The following is an 18,666-nucleotide window of genomic DNA, read 5'->3' on the forward strand; positions in this document are numbered from 1 at the left end:
TTCCAAGAACTTCAAATCAAGGCAACTGACCCTGTTCCATTTCCATCCAACTTGAGTATCTACCCCGAGGCATCTGTTAGGAAAAGAAATCATTCTATACATATACAGGAAAGGTGTTGCTAAGAAGAGACTAACTTCCGGCGCTGTGTGGAATAGGCGTGCTTTCACACTCTGAGAAGTGAGTGCCTCTCTTCAGGAAGCTGAGGAACCCAGGAGAGCTGCCTTTGTTTGGTCCTGTTAGACAAGTTGGTCTCTGCTGCTGCGCCAGTGAAGTGAGACATGTTAAATGTTCTTAGCCAGCTCTCTTGACTTGAGAGACTTCAAAAGTTGTCTGTCAGTGGAAGTCTACATGGGCAAACACAGACTGCAGATGATGTACGTGGGAGCTTCTGAAGAGCTGGCAGGATCCAAGCCTCCCGCCAGCCCAGGAGAACACGCGGTGCTTCTTCTCCGAGGAAAGGAACGTGCATCGTTGTTTTTATTTTTCTTGTTATGACGCGCATAGATGAAAACTATATTTGGGGCATTTCATAAAAATATTTAGTGAATATTAAATTTAAAAAACATTTCTCTCTAGAAGCCAAACTGAGTTCCCATGTTTCAGCCAAAACCTTAACAGACAGGAAAGTGTTTATTTGCTTTTTGGCAGTTTTTAAAAACTAGTTATATCCCTCCGCACACTCACAACTAGAGAAGATTAATTACTTCAGTTAGGAATGAGGGAGTCTGAAAAAAATACTGCCAGTAGTCACTTTATGTAGATGTTCTGCTACTCTGTTAAAATGGTCTTCCCCTCCAAGATTTGGGGAACATCATAGAGGGTAGAGCTGGAATAATCGTAAGAATCAGAGGTTGGGGAACATTGGCTCAAGAGTGTCTTCTGGAAATGAGGTTGCTGCTCTCATGAACAGAAGCAGCTGTGATTGCCTGCATCAGATCTGTATAAGATCAATAGTCAGCAGTCCGTTGAGGTAGGGGTAAGGGGACATGAGCATCCATCCCTGCCTGAAGGGCTACTGACAGCTGGTGGGGGGGTCAGTTTCCTAAAGACTGTGGCCTCGGGTAGATGGTCATATTCTAAAGGATGGCCATACCCACGAGTCTATGGGCATTGGTTCTCAACTTTCCTAATGTCGGTTCTCATACTGTGATGCGCCCCAACCATAAAATTATTTTTGTTGCTACTTCATAACTGTAATTTTGGTATGGTTATGGACTGCAATATAAATATCGGATATGCACAATGGTCTTAGTGGCCCCTGGGAAAGAATCATTAGACACCCCCCAAAAAAGGGGTCACAACTCATAGGTTGAGGACCACTGGTTTATAGGCAGTCCAAATTGGATTCAGTGGATTTTATAAAGAAAGTGGGGTAGGGGAGGGGACAGAAAACATGAAGCTGAAAGGGTGAGTCTGGGAGGAGGTATGTGTAAATATGATCAAAAGCTATGTATAAGAGTAAAAAATTAAATAAAATATTATATATAAAAAGAATTAGCTTTGTTATGGAGTCTTCTACATTAGAGCATGAGACTAACTAGATGGATAGAGCTTCATGAGTGTGTATTAGTTTGCTCAGTGCTGTAACTCGATGCCCAAAGGAAGCCACTCAGTCTAGAAGGATTCATTTTGACTCACGGTTTTGGGGGACTTCAGTCCATTGCAGTAAGGAAGGCAAGACAACATTCACAGCAGTGAGAGCAGGGACTCCTCACATGGGAGCCCAACCAGGAAGTAGAGAGAGTGTTACACCAAATCTGTGGGCCTGCATAGCCTTCCAAGCCTCAGGCCTAGTGTCTCAAATCTGCCAACTACGTTCCAAACATTCTGTACCTTCCCCAAATGAAATTACCATCTGGCAACCAATTGCTCAAAGTGTGAGCTCGGCAGGGGATCGGCAGACTCAAACCCTAACAATAAGGTAACCCCCCCCTTTCCCTGACAAAAGCATTTAAGGGCATAGACCTACCAAGTGTGTCCTATGTCATGTAGAGCCAGGAGGCACCTTTCAGAGACTGAAATGCCACAAAAGTGCCTCAGATACTTACTGAGTCGAGAGGCTTAATAATGAAAAATATAAATACGAACATGCGTGTGACTGCTCAATTTACCATTAGGTTATAAGACGTAATCGAACGAGCAATCAGGGGTTTGCGTACCTCGCTGCACTTTTTATCTGCCCCTCTCTTGAGTCTCCTGAATGGGTGTGAGACTGCTAGATAGTCTGCAATTGTGCCCATGAGTCTAATTCCTGCAATTTTCTTTGCTGAGAACAGCTATGTGGAACCTAGGATATGCCTTCTGCCATATTATGGCTTATTTTCCCTTTGCCAAGGGAATACCAGCCAAGCTTCTTTTTGAACAGGAATGCAGGAGAAGGAGGATATGTGGGGGTGCTTTGGTTGACATTGCTGGTAAAAGGTACCCTGATAGTTCTATCTGTCAAGGGAGGAGACACTATGAAAGGAAGCATAGGAGGCAGCCAGAGGGACAAGGCATAGATGTGACAGAGACAAATCTGTACACTGCTTGAGTATGTCAAATAACAGTGTGTATAATGAACAGGTTATGACACTCAAAGGTTGTCTATGAATATCCGGTCCTTGCTTCCTCACTGAGCAAAGAGATGTTGGGAAGACAAGCCTGAGTGGTTGGAGCTCTGGGAACTGGAAGATGAACTAGTGTTTCCTCACTGTGGGTGTGAATCTCTGGTGTTTGACAGCCCCTTTTAACTTCCTTCCCTTTCCATGTAGAATGGGGTATTATGTACGCCGTTCTAGATAGAAGCAGAGGCCAAAGCCAAACCTTTCCATGGTAGAGAACAAAGGCCTCTACTGAGGCAGAGACCAATTTGTTAGGACATTGGCATCACCAATTAGATACAGAACTTGGAGCCGAATCCCCTTTGTTATTAAAATGAAGGGGTCCAAAGCTATGTTGGGTGAGAAAAGTGTTCACCTCTTTCCACCCTGGGAATCCACACTGGTCCAGTCCATTCCACAAAGGAGTTAAAACATGTGTCCTACTGTATCACATCACAAATGTCTGTTTTTATAGACTTAGCAATCAGTTTCTTGAAAACCTGTGATTCCAAATCTACGAGCACCTCCCTTTACATAAAGATGCGTCATCCTATGAGTTTGCATTCATTTAAAACTTGGAACTCGTGTGAATAAGCACTAAACTAATTATATCTATTCTGCAGAATATTCCATATCAACGAAAACTTATTCTTAGGAAGGAAAAGGTGCCATTCTCTCTGAAACATAGACTTATCGTGTAGCATAGGCTCGAATTCATGAACCTCCCACTCCAGACTCTCAAGTGCTGAGATCACAGTCATGCATCACCACGCCCATCTTAGGAAATGCTTTAGAAACAGCAGAATAGGTTACACACTCAGGAAACTGTAGGAGTCCGAGCATCAGGAGGCCTGCTCTAAAACTGTCTCCTAGAAACATCATGGAATCTACACTTAGGGTACTGTAACAATATGGCTGCTTAAAATAGGTGGGAGCAAGCACAGCACCTGTCCCTAAATCCAAACAAAGAGCAGGGAGAGTTAGTCTTTTTTTTTAATGTTAAAACAATTTTTAAAAATAGTAGAAAACATTTTACACACACACACACACAGACACAGAAGCCAGAAGCACGTGGGGTTTCTCTTCCCTGTGTAGATCTGGCTGTTCTGGACATCATTCTGTAGATCAGGCTGGCCTTGAACTCAAGAGATCTGCCTTCCTTTGCCTCCTGAGTGCTAAGATTAAATATGTGGGCTATAATGCCCAGCTGTATGTAACGAGGAGGAAGGGACGGAGGGGGAGGGCAGCACCCAACATAGCACTGTACATGTAACAATTAAGCCAAGGCACAGGGCACAAAAGGCAGTCACCCCCTCCCATCCCATCTCAGTCAGAAACAAGTGGAATTTAACATTTAAAACGCAGGGTTGCCCAGATGGTTCAGCAGTAAAAGGTGCTTGCCATGGAAGCCTGACAACCTGAATTTCACCCCTGAGTCACACACTGGGGGAAGAGATAACTCATACATGTTGTCTTCTGAACTCCACATGTGCACCATGGCATGCCTGCGAAGTCACATGTGCATTAGGCAGAAATGAATAAAGGCATTCTACCATAATGGCACCCAGGCTTAGACATGTGTCGATATAGTAACTGATCTTCGGCAACAAAGCAAAGGCGACAGATACAGAAAGGTGCTACATCAACTTTGTACAAAAACATCTAGATGCATGTCTCATAACCTCCACAACGATATTCAAGATGGACTAAGACCTCGGTGGAAGTTCAAAGCTATAAAACTGAAAGGTAGCATCGAAGAAATCTAAATGAATTGGATGAGGAAGCAGGAAGGGGGGAGGAGAGAGACAGAACCATTGTCAGAGGAGTAAAAGACAAGCTCTGCACTGGGAGACAATATTTATCATCTGCCATAGGCAAAGAGCTCTTCAAATTAAGTAGCAAGAAAACAAACTAGTGTTTTGAACGGCCCATCCATGTTAGAAGACACAAACCATCACAGAAGACAGACAGATGCTCAATGTGACCATGAAGCAGGCTCTACCCCAGCATCCTGTAGGTGAATAGGAACTTCCCAAAACAAGATGCTCATTCATGGGTCAAAAGTCAGAACTTAAGAACACTAAATACTAAAGGGTGTAGAGTAACAGGAGCTTTGATTCATCCCTGGTGGGAATTCAGAAATGGCCCAATCGCTTGGCAAAGGCAGTTTGACAGAGATCTTTTAATGAACGTGTTATTAAACATTTGTCCTAGAAAGCGTGTCTAGTATCTGAGATCAACTATTCTTTTGAATCGAAGGGAAATGCTGTGCCAGTAGGAAGCAAAGAGCAAACAGTTTAGTGAGGCTGCATAAAGCTAACGGCTTCCTCAAAGCAAGAGGCAGTGATGGGGAGAGAAGACAGGGGCAGGGTTGGAAGAGAGCTGCTGTGAAACCTGTATCTGACCAACAAAGGAACAACACGAGAGCCTTCAGATCTGGAGTAAAAACCTCTGATCCATCAGTGTTTCACAGAATTATCAAAAGACGTGAGTGTGCATTTCCTCTAAAAGCATGAAAAATGGCTGACAAGTACATGAAAAGGTGCCCAACGCCACTAACCATCCAGAAAATGTAAATCAAATGACAGAGCACTGCCCTCATAGGCATGCACTGCTAGGTCTGCCAGAATAGCAATTATTATATAGAAATCAAAAGATAGCATTCACATTTCGGGTACTTACCCCATACCACTAAAGTCAGGATCTCCTGGTAGTTTTGTCCGGCGTGCGCGCGCGCGCACACACACACACACACACACACACACACACACAACCTCTTTCTTTATCTGTGTCATGATGTGGAAATTTTTCTTAATGGAACAGTGGATAATAAAAATAAAGGGTGTGGGGTTGGGGATTTAGCTCAGTGGTAGAGCGCTTGCCTAGGAAGCGCAAGGCCCTGGGTTCGGTCCCCAGCTCCGAAAAAAAGAACCAAAAAAAATAAAATAAAATAAAATAAAGGGTGTGTGTGTGTGTGTGTGTGTGCGCGCGCGCGCGCGTGTGCAGGTAGAATATTATGCAACTCTAAATTACAAGTGATTCCTGTCATGTGTGACATCGTGTGAAATCAGTTAATGCTGGATGTAATAAACCTTGAGAGATGACTCTATTCTAAAGACTCATACACAACATGCTCTCTGTAGCTAACAATCTTAACAAATTAAGAAAGTTAACTGACATACTAAGAGTCATCTGAACATAATTATAGAGTTTTATACATTTTGCCTTTACTCCCAAGTAGCCCTACATGAACCCATCCAGAATCCCATTTATTGTCATTTTATAATCAGAAAATAAAAAAAAACATTTTGAGGGTAATAATGAATGAATAGGTTATTGCATTTATCTGTTTATTTTGTATGTGTATTATGTACGTATGGGGGGATGGGCATGCCGTGACTTGAATGTGGAGACCAGAGGGCAACTTGCAAGATTCAGCCCTCTCCACCTTGTGGTTCCTGGGGATGGAACTCAGATCTTACATCTTCGAGGCAAGTGCCCCTAACTTCTGAACTATGTCACCATCCCTGAATAAATAATCTTGATAATATTTTCTATTGCTTCTGATTAATAAAGTAAAATAGCAAGGTTAGAAGTTGAATTTTTTTTTAAATCTGAGTTTTCAACATTTGTTTTTTTTTTTAAAAAACCAACAATAAGGTATTTCTGATGTTATTTTTCATTGTCCAGACCAAAAATAGTTTCCTGGCTAGAAAACTCCATGACTCCAACTGACAGAGGTATTTAGTGGGTATCACTTTGCTTCATGAATTTATTCAACAGTCAACAAATCTGTGTGTTTGGGCTTGTTCTAGTCAAGCATAGAGGATCTAACACTGAAAGAGAAGCTGATACACCCTTAAGTAGCTTGCAGGGCAGTGGAACTGAAAAGGACAGTGTGTACACATCAGCCCAGCTGACGTTTGAAAATGACTGCCAAGATCAGATTCATGAAACACAAAGAAACTCTTCTCCCTTCACACTTCACACTCAGTCTCCAGACATCACACCATACTCCCAGAGAACTCCCATGGAAGGCAGTAGAACTTCAGAAGGGAGAGGCGTTGTAAAAGACAAGGGTCTCAGAGTGTAAACGCATAAGAGTTCACATTCAGGCTCTCCCACTCGACAGGTATGCTACCTGGCACAAGCCAACTGAGTTCCACATCTCTATTGGAACGGGGATGATGACAGGGGGCTTTCTTTGGTTTAAGTGAAATCAGTCCCGGATCAATGCTCAGGTATAGTGAAAGTGCTTATTGAACCAACCTTTTGTCTTACCCAAAACCCCACATGTTCATCCATAAACCAGCCAAGAGTCAAGAACAAAGATGAAAAAATCACTTGCAGGAGGAGAAAGGTCCTGGCTTTCATTTGGGGTGGTGAAAACCTTTTTAGATTAATTGTCATGATGTTTCCCTAGCTCTAATGCAGAGAAAAAGCAATGATCACACCTTCAATGGACAGACTGCACGCTGTGTTAATTACATTTCAATAAAGGTTCAAAAACTGGAAGAGGAGGAAGAGGAAGGAAGGAAGGAGGGAAGGAAGGAAGGAAGGAAGGAAGGAAGGAAGGAAGGAAGAACCAATGAAATTCTTCAATTGATGTGTCTATCTAGAAGGGTCAGTAGCTATTAATAGTGAGCTGATTACCATTTTCTAGTTATAAATGTATCTTCAGTTCAAAGCCACTGTAACATTAAGACTCTTTCAAATTTTCTTTATATAAATTCCTTCTTTTAAGGAAAAAAAATACTTCAGTCGCACACACACTTACATATACACACACCTTACAAGACAACTTTCATCTTTTCTCATACCCAAGTCCCAAGAAAAATTTACTTTAAAATGCTTGAAGTTCTATATTCAAAGACAGAAGCTTATCTTTGAGATGAAGCTACAGAAAGGGTTTTCAAATGTTTTTCTGAATGAGTTCAAGACTTCTGCTTCATTACTTAACACCTGATGCCACCGCCAAGGGACGGCTAGCGATAACCAAAAAATAAATGTTGATCTAAAACAATGAAGCAGGGTTCTACTTGAACACACTTTCTTATTCATATTTCCTGATAACAGGAAAGGTACTTGGTCTTTCTAACAAATCACACAGTCCAACCCTCACTGTGTCCAAGGTGTGCCCACATTACTTCAGCAGAACAGCATTAACTGCACTTCCCAGAGGTCTGTTGTCATGGCAAATGGTTTCATCATTTAAAGATGTTGGATGGACCCAGTGATTTGCACTTGAAACTCCAGCTACTTAGCTGAAGGAGGAGGATGGCTTGGTCCTAGGACAACTTAGTAAGACTCTCAAAAACAAAACAATAACCCTGCTCTCAGAATAACCAGAATAAATTCATGGTTTGTGTTTGGTGAACACACTCTTTAGTTTTTGATGTGGGTTTCCTCTCCACATGAATGTGCATGCACTCTGGAAGATACAAGCTTTGCACTGCTCTGCCACCAGCGATGGTGACTTTCAAGGGACCATCTCATTCTCACTGTCAGGCAACGAAGGCGACGAAAAAGTTCATGGCTAGTACACGCAGTGGGACAAATTATAAAAATTAGTTCCTTCAGCCCCTCAAAACCTACATGGGGGTTGAAAATCAAGACTAGACCCTTTTTCTTATCAGTATAGTAATTAAAGTACTATTTACTTTTGACAAATACACGAGCTGATACATTTCTACCGAGCACTGGTCACCAGCTCCAGCCACTGGCTAGCTCGACGTTTCCAGTGACAGCGTGGTTATCAGTAATGAGAGTGGATAATGAAGCATGCAAGTCAACAGTGTCATTTCATGCCCCTGTGAATCACAGACAAGTTTATAACAACACAGCTATGAACCTCAATAACAGTTTCTCACCCAGCAAAGCATCGCCCATACTCCATGCTTAGTCGCAGCAAACATGGTGTAAGCCTGGATTAGTACGTAATCTCTTCTCAAATTAATCAGAATTCTAAAAGAAATGTTCTGTTGGAAGTGGTGGGATCAGTAAAGTGAATGCGGCAGAATAAGAATCATAACTCTGTATTTTAGACTATCCTCAATCACGCAGACCATTTGCCTGTTAATGAGTTATAGCACATTTATGACTTGGGAGATCCAAGAGAAGCAGAATTTACGAGTGTCTCTAGTGGTTTTAAAAAAAAAGTCATTTATTTCTCTAGTTAATTACCTTTAAAATATTCACTTCCTAAGCCCCACCCCCATTGGAAAGTAAAGACACAGAACACAAGGTGAAGAAATTCCTATATGGCATTCTTCCTTTCGTATTCTGTCTTATTATAGTCATATATATTCTGTCTTATTATATTATTATATTATATTATCATTATTATATTCTGTCATATAGATTCTGTCTTATTATAGTCACACTCAGTGAGCCACTGGTATTCCGCTGTCTCCTAGGAAATTTCCCATTGATGATCTAAGCAAGGTTGGTTTGCTTGCTTGCTTGCTTGTTTGTAGACAGGATCTCTCTGGAGCCCAAGCTGGCCTCGGGCTCATGTTCTTTCTGTCTGACTACAGATTGCTGGAACTGCAAGAGAGATCCACCTTCTCCAGCATAGATGCTACAGTAACATCGCCATTGGTTTCTGGACTGTTTCAAAAGTAATTCAGCAGAAACTACAAAGGAATAAACTTATAGTGCCTGGCTCATTTGAGAGCTCAACAGGCAGGTGCCAATATAATTGGAAGGTGGTATCAATTTGTTGTTTGTGAGGGCTATCCTTCAAATCCTCTCTGGTTCATCTAGATGTTCAAGGCTTCCCACAGCCCTCACTACTAACTGAACAATTGTGCTCTCCTGCCATTCTTCAGCATCCTGGTAGACCTTATCAACCATTGGGCAAAGGCAAGTGGCCCTGGCTCATTTTATGCTTGAGTACTTGAGACAATGAATACATAAATTCCCTTAAAGAGAAATGATCGAGGAACTTGGAGAGGACCTAGCATCTCTCTTTCTCCCTTTCTCTCCCATGCTTCCCCAATCACGTTTGGAATATTGCACCACCAATGGCAGGTCATTAACCAAACCAGCTCAATACCCACATCCAGGGTGATATGAGTCTGAAAGGTACCTATTCCTTTCTCACTGGTCCAACAGGACAGTGCCGAGAGCTCATCTGTCTGTAGATGTTCAAGAGGCTGTCATTGGCAAATGCCAGTTTTCCTTTCTCCCCTTGGCTGTACTCAGTTAACCATTAGAAAACTAAAGGGGAGGGGGAAGGGCTGTTATAGGAATGGACACAGCTGAACTGAGTTTTTTCTCCCATGGATGGCCACCTACGCAAAAAAGGCCCAATAAGAAACATGATTGAGGGGCTGGAGAGCTGGATCAGTGGTCACGAGTTCAATTGTCAGCACCCACACCCAGGGTGCCCTGCAATGCAGCCACCTATCACTCCAGCTCTGGGAATATAAACCCTCTTTGGGCCTGCTCAAACACCTGTGCTCTTGTGTACATGCCCACAGATGCACTCACATGCACATAATTAAAAATAAATAAAAATTGTTGAAAATCCCCCCACTTAAATAAAATGCTAAAAAAAAAAAACATTCAAGACTCCTAAAGCCAAGCTCAACACATGTATTTACACACAATGCTGAATTCACCAATTTCCCCCCCATTTTTAAGAGCAAGTTTTCAAACAAACTCTTATATTTTAGGCATGTGTGTCCCAAATGTCACAAATGAAATACTATGGAAATTCCTCCAACATCTGTGAGTCATTTCGTACAATCCATCATGGCTCCTAAACGTTCACCTTAGAGAAGAAAGATCAGAGTAAAATAAGCAAACACACACATGTAGTAATAGTTTTTCTCTCCTATTAAGCACAGGCTGAAGCCTGTTAATTTTTTCCAGAGGTAACCTCACTATTAACACTTTATTTCCATGCACAACTTGGTTCTTGAACAACCAGAAATTCACTTACAGGCTGTAATTGGAGAAGTGAAGACTAGCTAAACAGAAGCCAACCCTAATGAGGGTTTCCAAATTCAGGAGGCAGCTAAATAGTTAACTCAATGTCCAGCCCAGTCTCTATATCTACCACCTCCAAGAGATTGCAAAACTATCCAATAGCCCGTGAAGACTGTGACTATGAATTATTGAGATTCAAATGCACCATCAAATTAAAACATAGGCATATACAATCTCCACACTATCAAATTATGTTTGGGGTGTGTGTGTGTGTGTGTGTGTGTGTGTGTGTGTGTGTGTGTGTGAGACACTCTCTATGATCGTAGGAATGGCTATGACTCAGCTCATGGCACCTGACAGTGTCACAAGTGTGAGGGTAAGCACCCGTTTCTTTTGTCAAACTTCATAGGACAAACTCTCGCATCTTTCTTTGCCCTTCCCTTTCCTCAGTCCCCGAGTCCCTCCTCTCTGAGCTCTGCAGACTAATTGCCTCCAAATATCTTTACTTTTCCTGAAAAGGGGAAAGAGTCATTTGAGTTGAATTTTTAAAATGGGGACACTGCCTTCAGCACACTGTACTGAGAAAGAAATAAAGTAAATTAAGCTTCTTGAAAATGGGTGTATATTAAATACACATCTTAAGACACAGGCCTCCGTAAAGACGAGGCCTTACGTTCTACAGCACCACAGGAGACATCCGCACGTGCCGTGACCTGGACTTGTGAGGCGATGAGGAGACTGGGTCTGCCCATGCTCAGCTACTATGGTTTGATTCTCTAGCCATGAGACTGTGCAGAGACATCCACAGATATGACTGGGTGGAGGCATAGAAAGCCAGTTCTCTATCTGGAGATCATCAGGCATGGTGGCACATGCTGGGAATCCCAACACTCAAAAGGGCGAAGACCAGAGGATCATGATGAGTTCAGACTCCAATACAGACTGAAGTTTTGTCTCAAAAAAAAAAAAGGTTTTTAAAATAAAAAAATCATTTTTTAGAGGCTGGGCTGAAAGTTCTATGGCTTTCATTATTTGTATACTATTAAACCAGTATCTTCAAGCTCTTTAAATCCAGGGTCAGAGTATCTGGATTCTGCTTCAATGTATGGACTTCTTTGGCTATACATTCACGCAACCCTACAACAACCTCTGCTCCAAATAATCCACTTTTATTAGAGGCCAAGGTTAAAAGTCAAAACTAAACAGACTTCTTGGCAAACTGAAAAATAACCCAAACTGTCCCAGAAAGCTTGCGGCTAATTTTATAACATCTACCACCCAGTGAGGTTACACCGCAGGAAACCTGTCCTATCCCACGCTTACATAAATAAAATCATGACAAGCATTAAGCCCATTAAGAACCAGGAAGACAGCGCCTCACTTTAATGAGTGAATTTTCTAAGAAATATCAATCTCAAGTTTATGAAAGTTAGCTCGTATTCTCTTCAAATCATTTTTTTACCCCTGTTGCTGAAAATCTTTATGTAACTAATTATAAGTGATGTTTTTCATGTCTTGATTCTCTTTCCACAAGAAGAAGGATCAGCCTGAACACCCCCCCACCACGACCACCATTTGTTCTACAGGGAGAACCCTAGGGAGGAAAACCATACAGCCTGAGGGCTGGGGCCTAGAATTTGATATAACTGGCCCTTGGTCTTGGAAGTGGGTCCTAAACAAACAGGCAGGATAAGAAAAGATTAAATTTCTCTGCTCTCGCATCACCTCCCAGCCCTGTGTTCTCACAGTATTGTATTAAGTGGCTTTTCAGAGTGCCAGCCAACCCAAGCTAAAATGCAAAGATAGAGAAGATGGAAAAAAAATGTTCTAAAGTCAAATTGAACTTTAGGTATCATTTCTATTTAAACAAACAAGAACTAACGCCATAGCTATTTTCAGTGGAATTCACAGATTTCTCCAATCTTTCCTTCTTAAAACAGTCAGAGCTACTACTCTGTCCAGCAATAAAGCCTTCAGAGGAATACGCCCTTGGCCAACCTAGCTTAAAGGGGAGAAAGGTTCCCCATGTTCATTTTCCAATGGTCCTCTTGAAACAACTAGTGTGCGGGCTGCTCCCTGGGAGCATTCTGGGAGCTTCTTTTCTATCTTCTGGCCTGTTAGTGATGCATGCCACTTGACACGCCCCGCGTCATGTGCTATGAGACATGGTGACCTGATGTGGACTATCCGCATGGCTGGTACACTGAGTTATATTCCCAAAGGTGGAGGTGGAGGCATCCAGTTTCCCAGGGCTGCGTTTCCCTGGTGACTAATGGGTTGCGCTTGCCAAACATCTTGCTGAGTTAAGGGGCAAGAAAGGTTCTGTCTGGGGATGCAGAAGAGATGACTGGCTCAACTGGGCCTTAAACCGTTAGCCTTAGCTTCATTAGCTCTGAGCTGCATCAAGACAATGGCCCTGACTATCGGCAAGGGCACTGTTTGATTCAGTGGGTAGGTAGAGAAACGTAAGACCCCACAACATAGAAACAGACAGATTGGCTGGCATATCACAAATAAAATGAACTTGAGCTCTGTCTCCTTGATACCTTTTAAGAGACAGTCGCTTCTGACCCCAAGTTTCACAGATCCTCCATGCTAGCCCGCAGTATGAAGAAGCCTTTTTAAGGCTCCGACTCATCTTTCAGGTAAAGGCAGCCAAGCACACACGACGGTTAAGCATCATTGTGTAACCCAAAAGTCAGAGAACCTACAAACCAACTTTCTGCCCTCTCAAAGCACAAGGAAAATAAATTCCCCTCACAGATGAACAGAGATACATCATGGAGAGGAGGGCAGAGGGAGATAAATAAAAATAAATGATATTTACCTTCTTCTGTTTCGTGCCACACGATCCCTTCCAAATTGACACTGGTCCCAGGTTCACAGGGCCCAAGACACTCTGGCTCTGTCACTACTCCAACTTCACACGTATTGACACCCACGGACCGAGTCCGAACCAAAAGCTGTTCGACTGGTGCTGCAATATTGGATGAAGATGGGGAAAAGTAGGAGGGCGGAATCTGAGGTGCGAGACTGCTGGCAATCGGCGGCGGTGGTGCCGGCACTGTAAACAGGGGGTCAACCTGAAAGACAGACAGGCTTACTGCAGGGTGATGCATTCTGGGAGTTCTCTGTACTGCAATCTGCTTACATCGCTTCTAGAACAGCCCCTTATCCCACATTCCATTTGCAATTATCTAGGCTTGGAGTGCTTTCGGGGCGCCAAAACAGAAGGCGAACAGAAACCAGCATTTTGGTGTTTGCAAGTCCAAGAAGGTGAAGAGGGGAGAGCTAGCTTCCTGAAGGAGAAGCAGGCCTTCTAAATTCACCAATGGACCACCTCTTAGTCTCTGGGACCGTGAATGGAAAATGTTCTGTAAAATTAACACTCCTTCCCATTCATACAGGAACCTCCTTTTCAAGATTATAACATTATCTAAAAGGGGAAACTCTGATAAATGCTAATAAACAACAACATCTATGTTATTGGACATGTAAATAAAGGAGATGGACTTACAATTATTCTCAGAGTACTTTATAAAGCATAATGAATTAAATCAGTACTAAAATATATTAACTTACTCTGCTGAATACATAAAATTTATAACTTGATTATACACACTGAGGCACATAAACTGAATATTAGCCTGTGTTAAGAACCAATTCCTAATTAAGTGTTCTAGCGTGAAGTTTAGCAGGAATTCATAAAGAGGATAAATAAGTATGTGTGTGCCTGGCATCAACATAACCTGAGCTCTCCAAACCACAAAGCCTTCAGTGGCTCATCTTATCAAGGCAAATGAGGAGCTTGACCAAACCTTGGCAGCCCCATCTCAAAACCCAAAAGAAGTGAGATCGGCAGCCAAGGACAAGGTTTAGCTGTCCAACAATGTCCCCCTTGGCGCCCCTAGACAAGCAACAGAGGTGTTCTTCTCCAGCTTAGATGCTCAGCTGGGATGAAAACAAAGCTCATGTATGTACAAGACACATAGCCAGCCATTTATTTGGCTCACGTAACAGCTGCTAGTACAGCTACTGAACAGCACCGATTTGACCTTGGAAACAGGTCGTTGGTTGAGAAGAGGACAGAGAGGGACACACCTGTATACTGGGACTCGGGATTACCAATGCACTGTGCACAGACAATGGCATCTTGCATTTGCTATCAGTTGGGTTAGCAAACAGTAAATGTTAAGGAGGACACACAGATGGTTGACCTAGTAAAACTCCATCTGTTGTGCATGCATCCCTTGCTTCATAGCGTCTACTTTGCAGTCTTTGACTACAGATTTAATATTACATGGTCTTTGTTGCAAGGGGGAGAAAAGTATTTCAAAAGAGTCGGATGAGAAATTGTTCTTCTTAAATGACAGAGGCTGGGTGGGCTCTGATGAAAGGACCAGAGGACCCTCTACCATTTGCATCCCACCTAAAATGACAAACTGGCATTTCTTCCTCTGAGGCTACTCTAGACGCCAGAGAACAGCCCTTCGCCCATCTGCATGTTAAAGAAACTTAATTTCCTGCTCTCAAAGCTGCCATAAAACTTCTTTTGCTCCTTGCCTTTTATTGTTCTGCATTCCTGATCCTCATCATCACACAGTACCAGAAAGAAAAGCCCTCAGCAGGGCCAAGTCTTAGATAAGGTGATTTATGCCTTCGAGTTACTGCTGCTTAATGTGGGTCAAAGTTTGCGCAGCAAGTTCCGGTTTAAAGTGGGGGGCTGATAAAGAGGAAAGGGTTCTGCGGAAGAAAATTAAGGCAGAGAGAGAGAGAGAGAGAGAGAGAGAGAGAGAGAGAGAGAGAGGAGCGCAACCCTAACTACAGTCTTTAATGCAGATAAAAAGCTGTTTGTGAGATCAGAATCACGCTACCAAATTAAAAACTGCGAGGCGATGGTTTGATGCCAAAAGGACAAATAGGGAACACTTTCCTGAAAATAGCCTCAGGTGACCTGATTCACAGTCCACACTAATACTGAGAACAAAGACTCTTGAGTTGATGTGTGAAAAAGAGTCTGGGAGAGCCGTGGTTTAGATTCTGAAGGCAAGGACCCAGTGGATAATGAACAGGCCCTTTCTGGGTACAGCGTGCGCTCACACTAGGACTTTGGCTCTGGACCTGAAGCTAATTAGTCTGTGACCCTCCCTAATCCTTTAACCTCTCTAACTAAGTTCCACATTCTTTAATCTGAAAATGGATTCCTCAGCCTCCCAATGTTGCAAGCAAACCTTATCACACTTGTTTCTGCATTAAATTCAACTTGGTTTCACTTAGAGACAGATCGGACACACCCTATAATATTTGTGATATTTATATAATTCCAAAACTCAAATTTCCTTTGAAATTTTTCCTGTGGAGCTGCTGCTGCTGCTGCTGCTGCTGCTGCTGCTGCTGCTGCTGCTGCTGCTGCTGCTGCTGTTGTTGCTGGGGGGGGGGGAGCAAAACTCAGGGTCTGAGGCAGACTCAGTCTATGCTCTTACTTACTGTGAGACACTCATGACCCTAGGTTCAAATTCCTGAAGAATATGGATTTCTTGGTAAGAAAGGCATCCGAATAAGAAGCCAATCGTGCTTATTTTCATGAACACAATTCAAATGTAAGGAAAACAAGGGAATGAAGAAGGTTCAGAGATTGACGATAAATATGAACTTACTCATAAAATGATAATCATCTAAAGGCCTTAACACCTGGTAGGTAATATAATCTCAAATATGCAGATCTTTGCTGGACAAAGTGAAGTATTCTCTCTTTTCCTATGGAACCCATTACTGCGGTTTCCAGAAGAACTGTTCTCTCCCACAGCCCTAGGAGTCCTACAGAGGTGGGGCACAAAGACCACCCATGTGGCCTTCCACAGGTCCTCCTCCCTCTGGGTCACCAAATGGAAAGAAGGCTTTCGGGATGGGAATTATAGTCACTCCCAGAGTGTTTTATTTGGCAGATTTGCTATTTTCAAAAAGCAGTCCTCTTATTTGCAAACACTTAGGAGCTTAGAGAAGAATCTGAGTTTCCATTAGCTCAAAGGACTGGGAATGGCACTTCACGGAGCCCACATTCCTCACATCAACCACGGGCAGCTCGGTGTGTCCGTGCCTCGAAACATTGGCTGAGGCCATCATGGAATGTTCCAGCAAGGAGGCTACCTAGACCAACCCACTCAATTCTAGGGAAACTCATGTCCCACATTTGGGCAAGAACAATAAGCTAGTTCTGATGTCAGCCAGGCCAGGAGAGAACACTTGGCAGTAGGACAGTCACAAGAGAATGACCTAGCTCAGGAGACTAAAACAGAGAGGAATGTTCAGAAAATATGGCCAGGAATTTCTACCAGATAATGCCTGGTGGAAATGGTCCTCTGAGAAGGTTCCAGTCCTCTCATTTATGTCATGGTCTTATCAAACAGGCATACCATATCCATGAGCAGGACCTTAAAGGATGTATTAAAGTTCATTTAGTATTTGTGGAGACAGGGTCTCCTTAGACAGAATAATCTGCCTCCAATCCGTGCGTTCTCCTCCTCTCCTAGTTCTGGGATTGTAAGACCCACACCCTGCCTTAATAGTTATACAAATAGATCGACTCCACTTGAGCCATTTCTCAGGCCACTGATCTACACTGAGGCCATAATTTCTTCAGCCAATGAAGCTTGTTAGGTTAGAGGGACTGCACACCGCTTCCACAGGCCTGTCTGTTGTCTGGGGCAGCAGCTTCTGAGCAGGGCAGCTGAAGGGGTTCTGTGAACAGGAGGCCCAGGTTCAAGTCCTGGCTCTACCAACTCATGCCAAGTTAATGACAGCTATCATCGGGATCAGAATCTAAGAAAAGGGGTAGTAATGGCCATCGCACCCACTGGGTTGCAAGGAAAACTGAGAGAGCTCATGCAAAAGGAATGTTCGGCATGGGGGACAGTTCAAAAGAAGGTATTAAGTGATGACCAACACCTGCACAGGTTGGAAGACTGGTGCATCTCTGTAAACACTATGTCTTAAGGAGTGGCAGATTCCCCAGTCTGATATTACAGCCATCTAAACCCTACACACAACCTTACAAAGCTACTTTCATATGCTACTATATTTAACATAAATCTGTAACCCCCTCTAAACATATAGCTAAGTTTGGTTGAAATGTGTTAAAAGTATAAGAAAAGGGGGCTTAACCCAGAGAAGCTCTGCCTGGAGAAACACGGGCTCTTTCAAACACTGACAGCTGGCAGCCGTCCGCTGGTGCGGCCCACACCCATTTCATAGTATCCTAGCAAAGATCAGAGCACCCCAGGTCCTGATGAGCCCCGAATTGCCAAGAAGTCTTCCAATCTCCAATTGTGCCTTTTCTCACACAGCCTTCACAAAAGTCTGCTCCTGATCAAACCCCACATCCACTAAAGAGCTACTACTCCGAAACCCTGAGCAACACACAACAACAAAAAGGAAGAAATGGGAAAAAAGGCAGAGAAAAGAAAGAAGAAAAAAAAAGAGTGGGCCTGAGCCCCTATCCCCCAAGGCTAACAAGCTTCATGAAGAGAATCAGTCAACGCTAATTAATCATAAATGAATTGAAATGACAACTTCAGTCGTAGAGCTGTGTTTAAGGGAAGAGTGTAGAGGTGAGACACTCATGATCAGCAGTGTGGTGCAGACAATATAGTCTTTAGAGTTGGAAACCTAGCTCGGTTACTCATTGTGGCTGCTCAGGCAGGGCACTGGATCTCTATGTGACTCTTGCCTTCATCTGGAAAAAAAGAACCACAAATAGTCCCTAGATGACGGGACAGGGAGTCACACACACAACCTTAATTCAGGGTGTAGGACAGTAAGTAGGAGCCAGTGCGGCCATCATGGCAAAAACGTCTGAGACCCGAGCGAAGGGAAATTGATGAGTGCTTTGGTCCTAAAGGCCAAAGGTTAGGCTTTAGTACAAAAAGCAGTTCAGGAATGACAACTTTACATACCTTTTGGGGAAGAAACATACTTCCAATAAGCTAAGCCCTCATTTAAAACTCACGGGGTAGAGGTTGGGCTTACATGCCACTAATAGCGGAAAATTAAAGACGAGGGGGGTGTAAAAGTACTGGCCAGTTACAGCAAGGGTTCCTTGGTCAAAACTCTTGACTGTCATCTTGATAGGACACTGATGTAACCTATTAA

General features: G+C 43.0%; 1 protein-coding gene across 8 annotated transcripts in view; it reads right to left on the reverse strand.

Annotated features, from left to right (window-relative positions):
- Zfp608 (zinc finger protein 608) overlaps positions 1-18,666 on the reverse strand; it is a 107,479-nt gene that overhangs the window by 48,321 nt on the left and 40,492 nt on the right. For 6 of the 8 annotated variants that reach the window (XR_015642260.1, XM_087592716.1, XM_087592718.1 and 3 more), the window contains 1 exon segment: positions 13,346-13,601. The exons of the other annotated variants lie outside the window; for them this stretch is intronic. Coding sequence is in view for 5 of the 6 variants with exons in the window: in XM_087592716.1 (XP_087448842.1) it covers positions 13,346-13,601 (256 nt within the window). In the remaining variant the exon portion in view is untranslated. 8 annotated transcript variants of the gene reach the window in all.

Source organism: Rattus norvegicus, chromosome 18 (genome assembly GCF_021556685.1).
Source record: "Rattus norvegicus strain SHRSP/BbbUtx chromosome 18, alternate assembly SHRSP_T2T, whole genome shotgun sequence".
Lineage (NCBI taxonomy): Eukaryota > Metazoa > Chordata > Mammalia > Rodentia > Muridae > Rattus > Rattus norvegicus.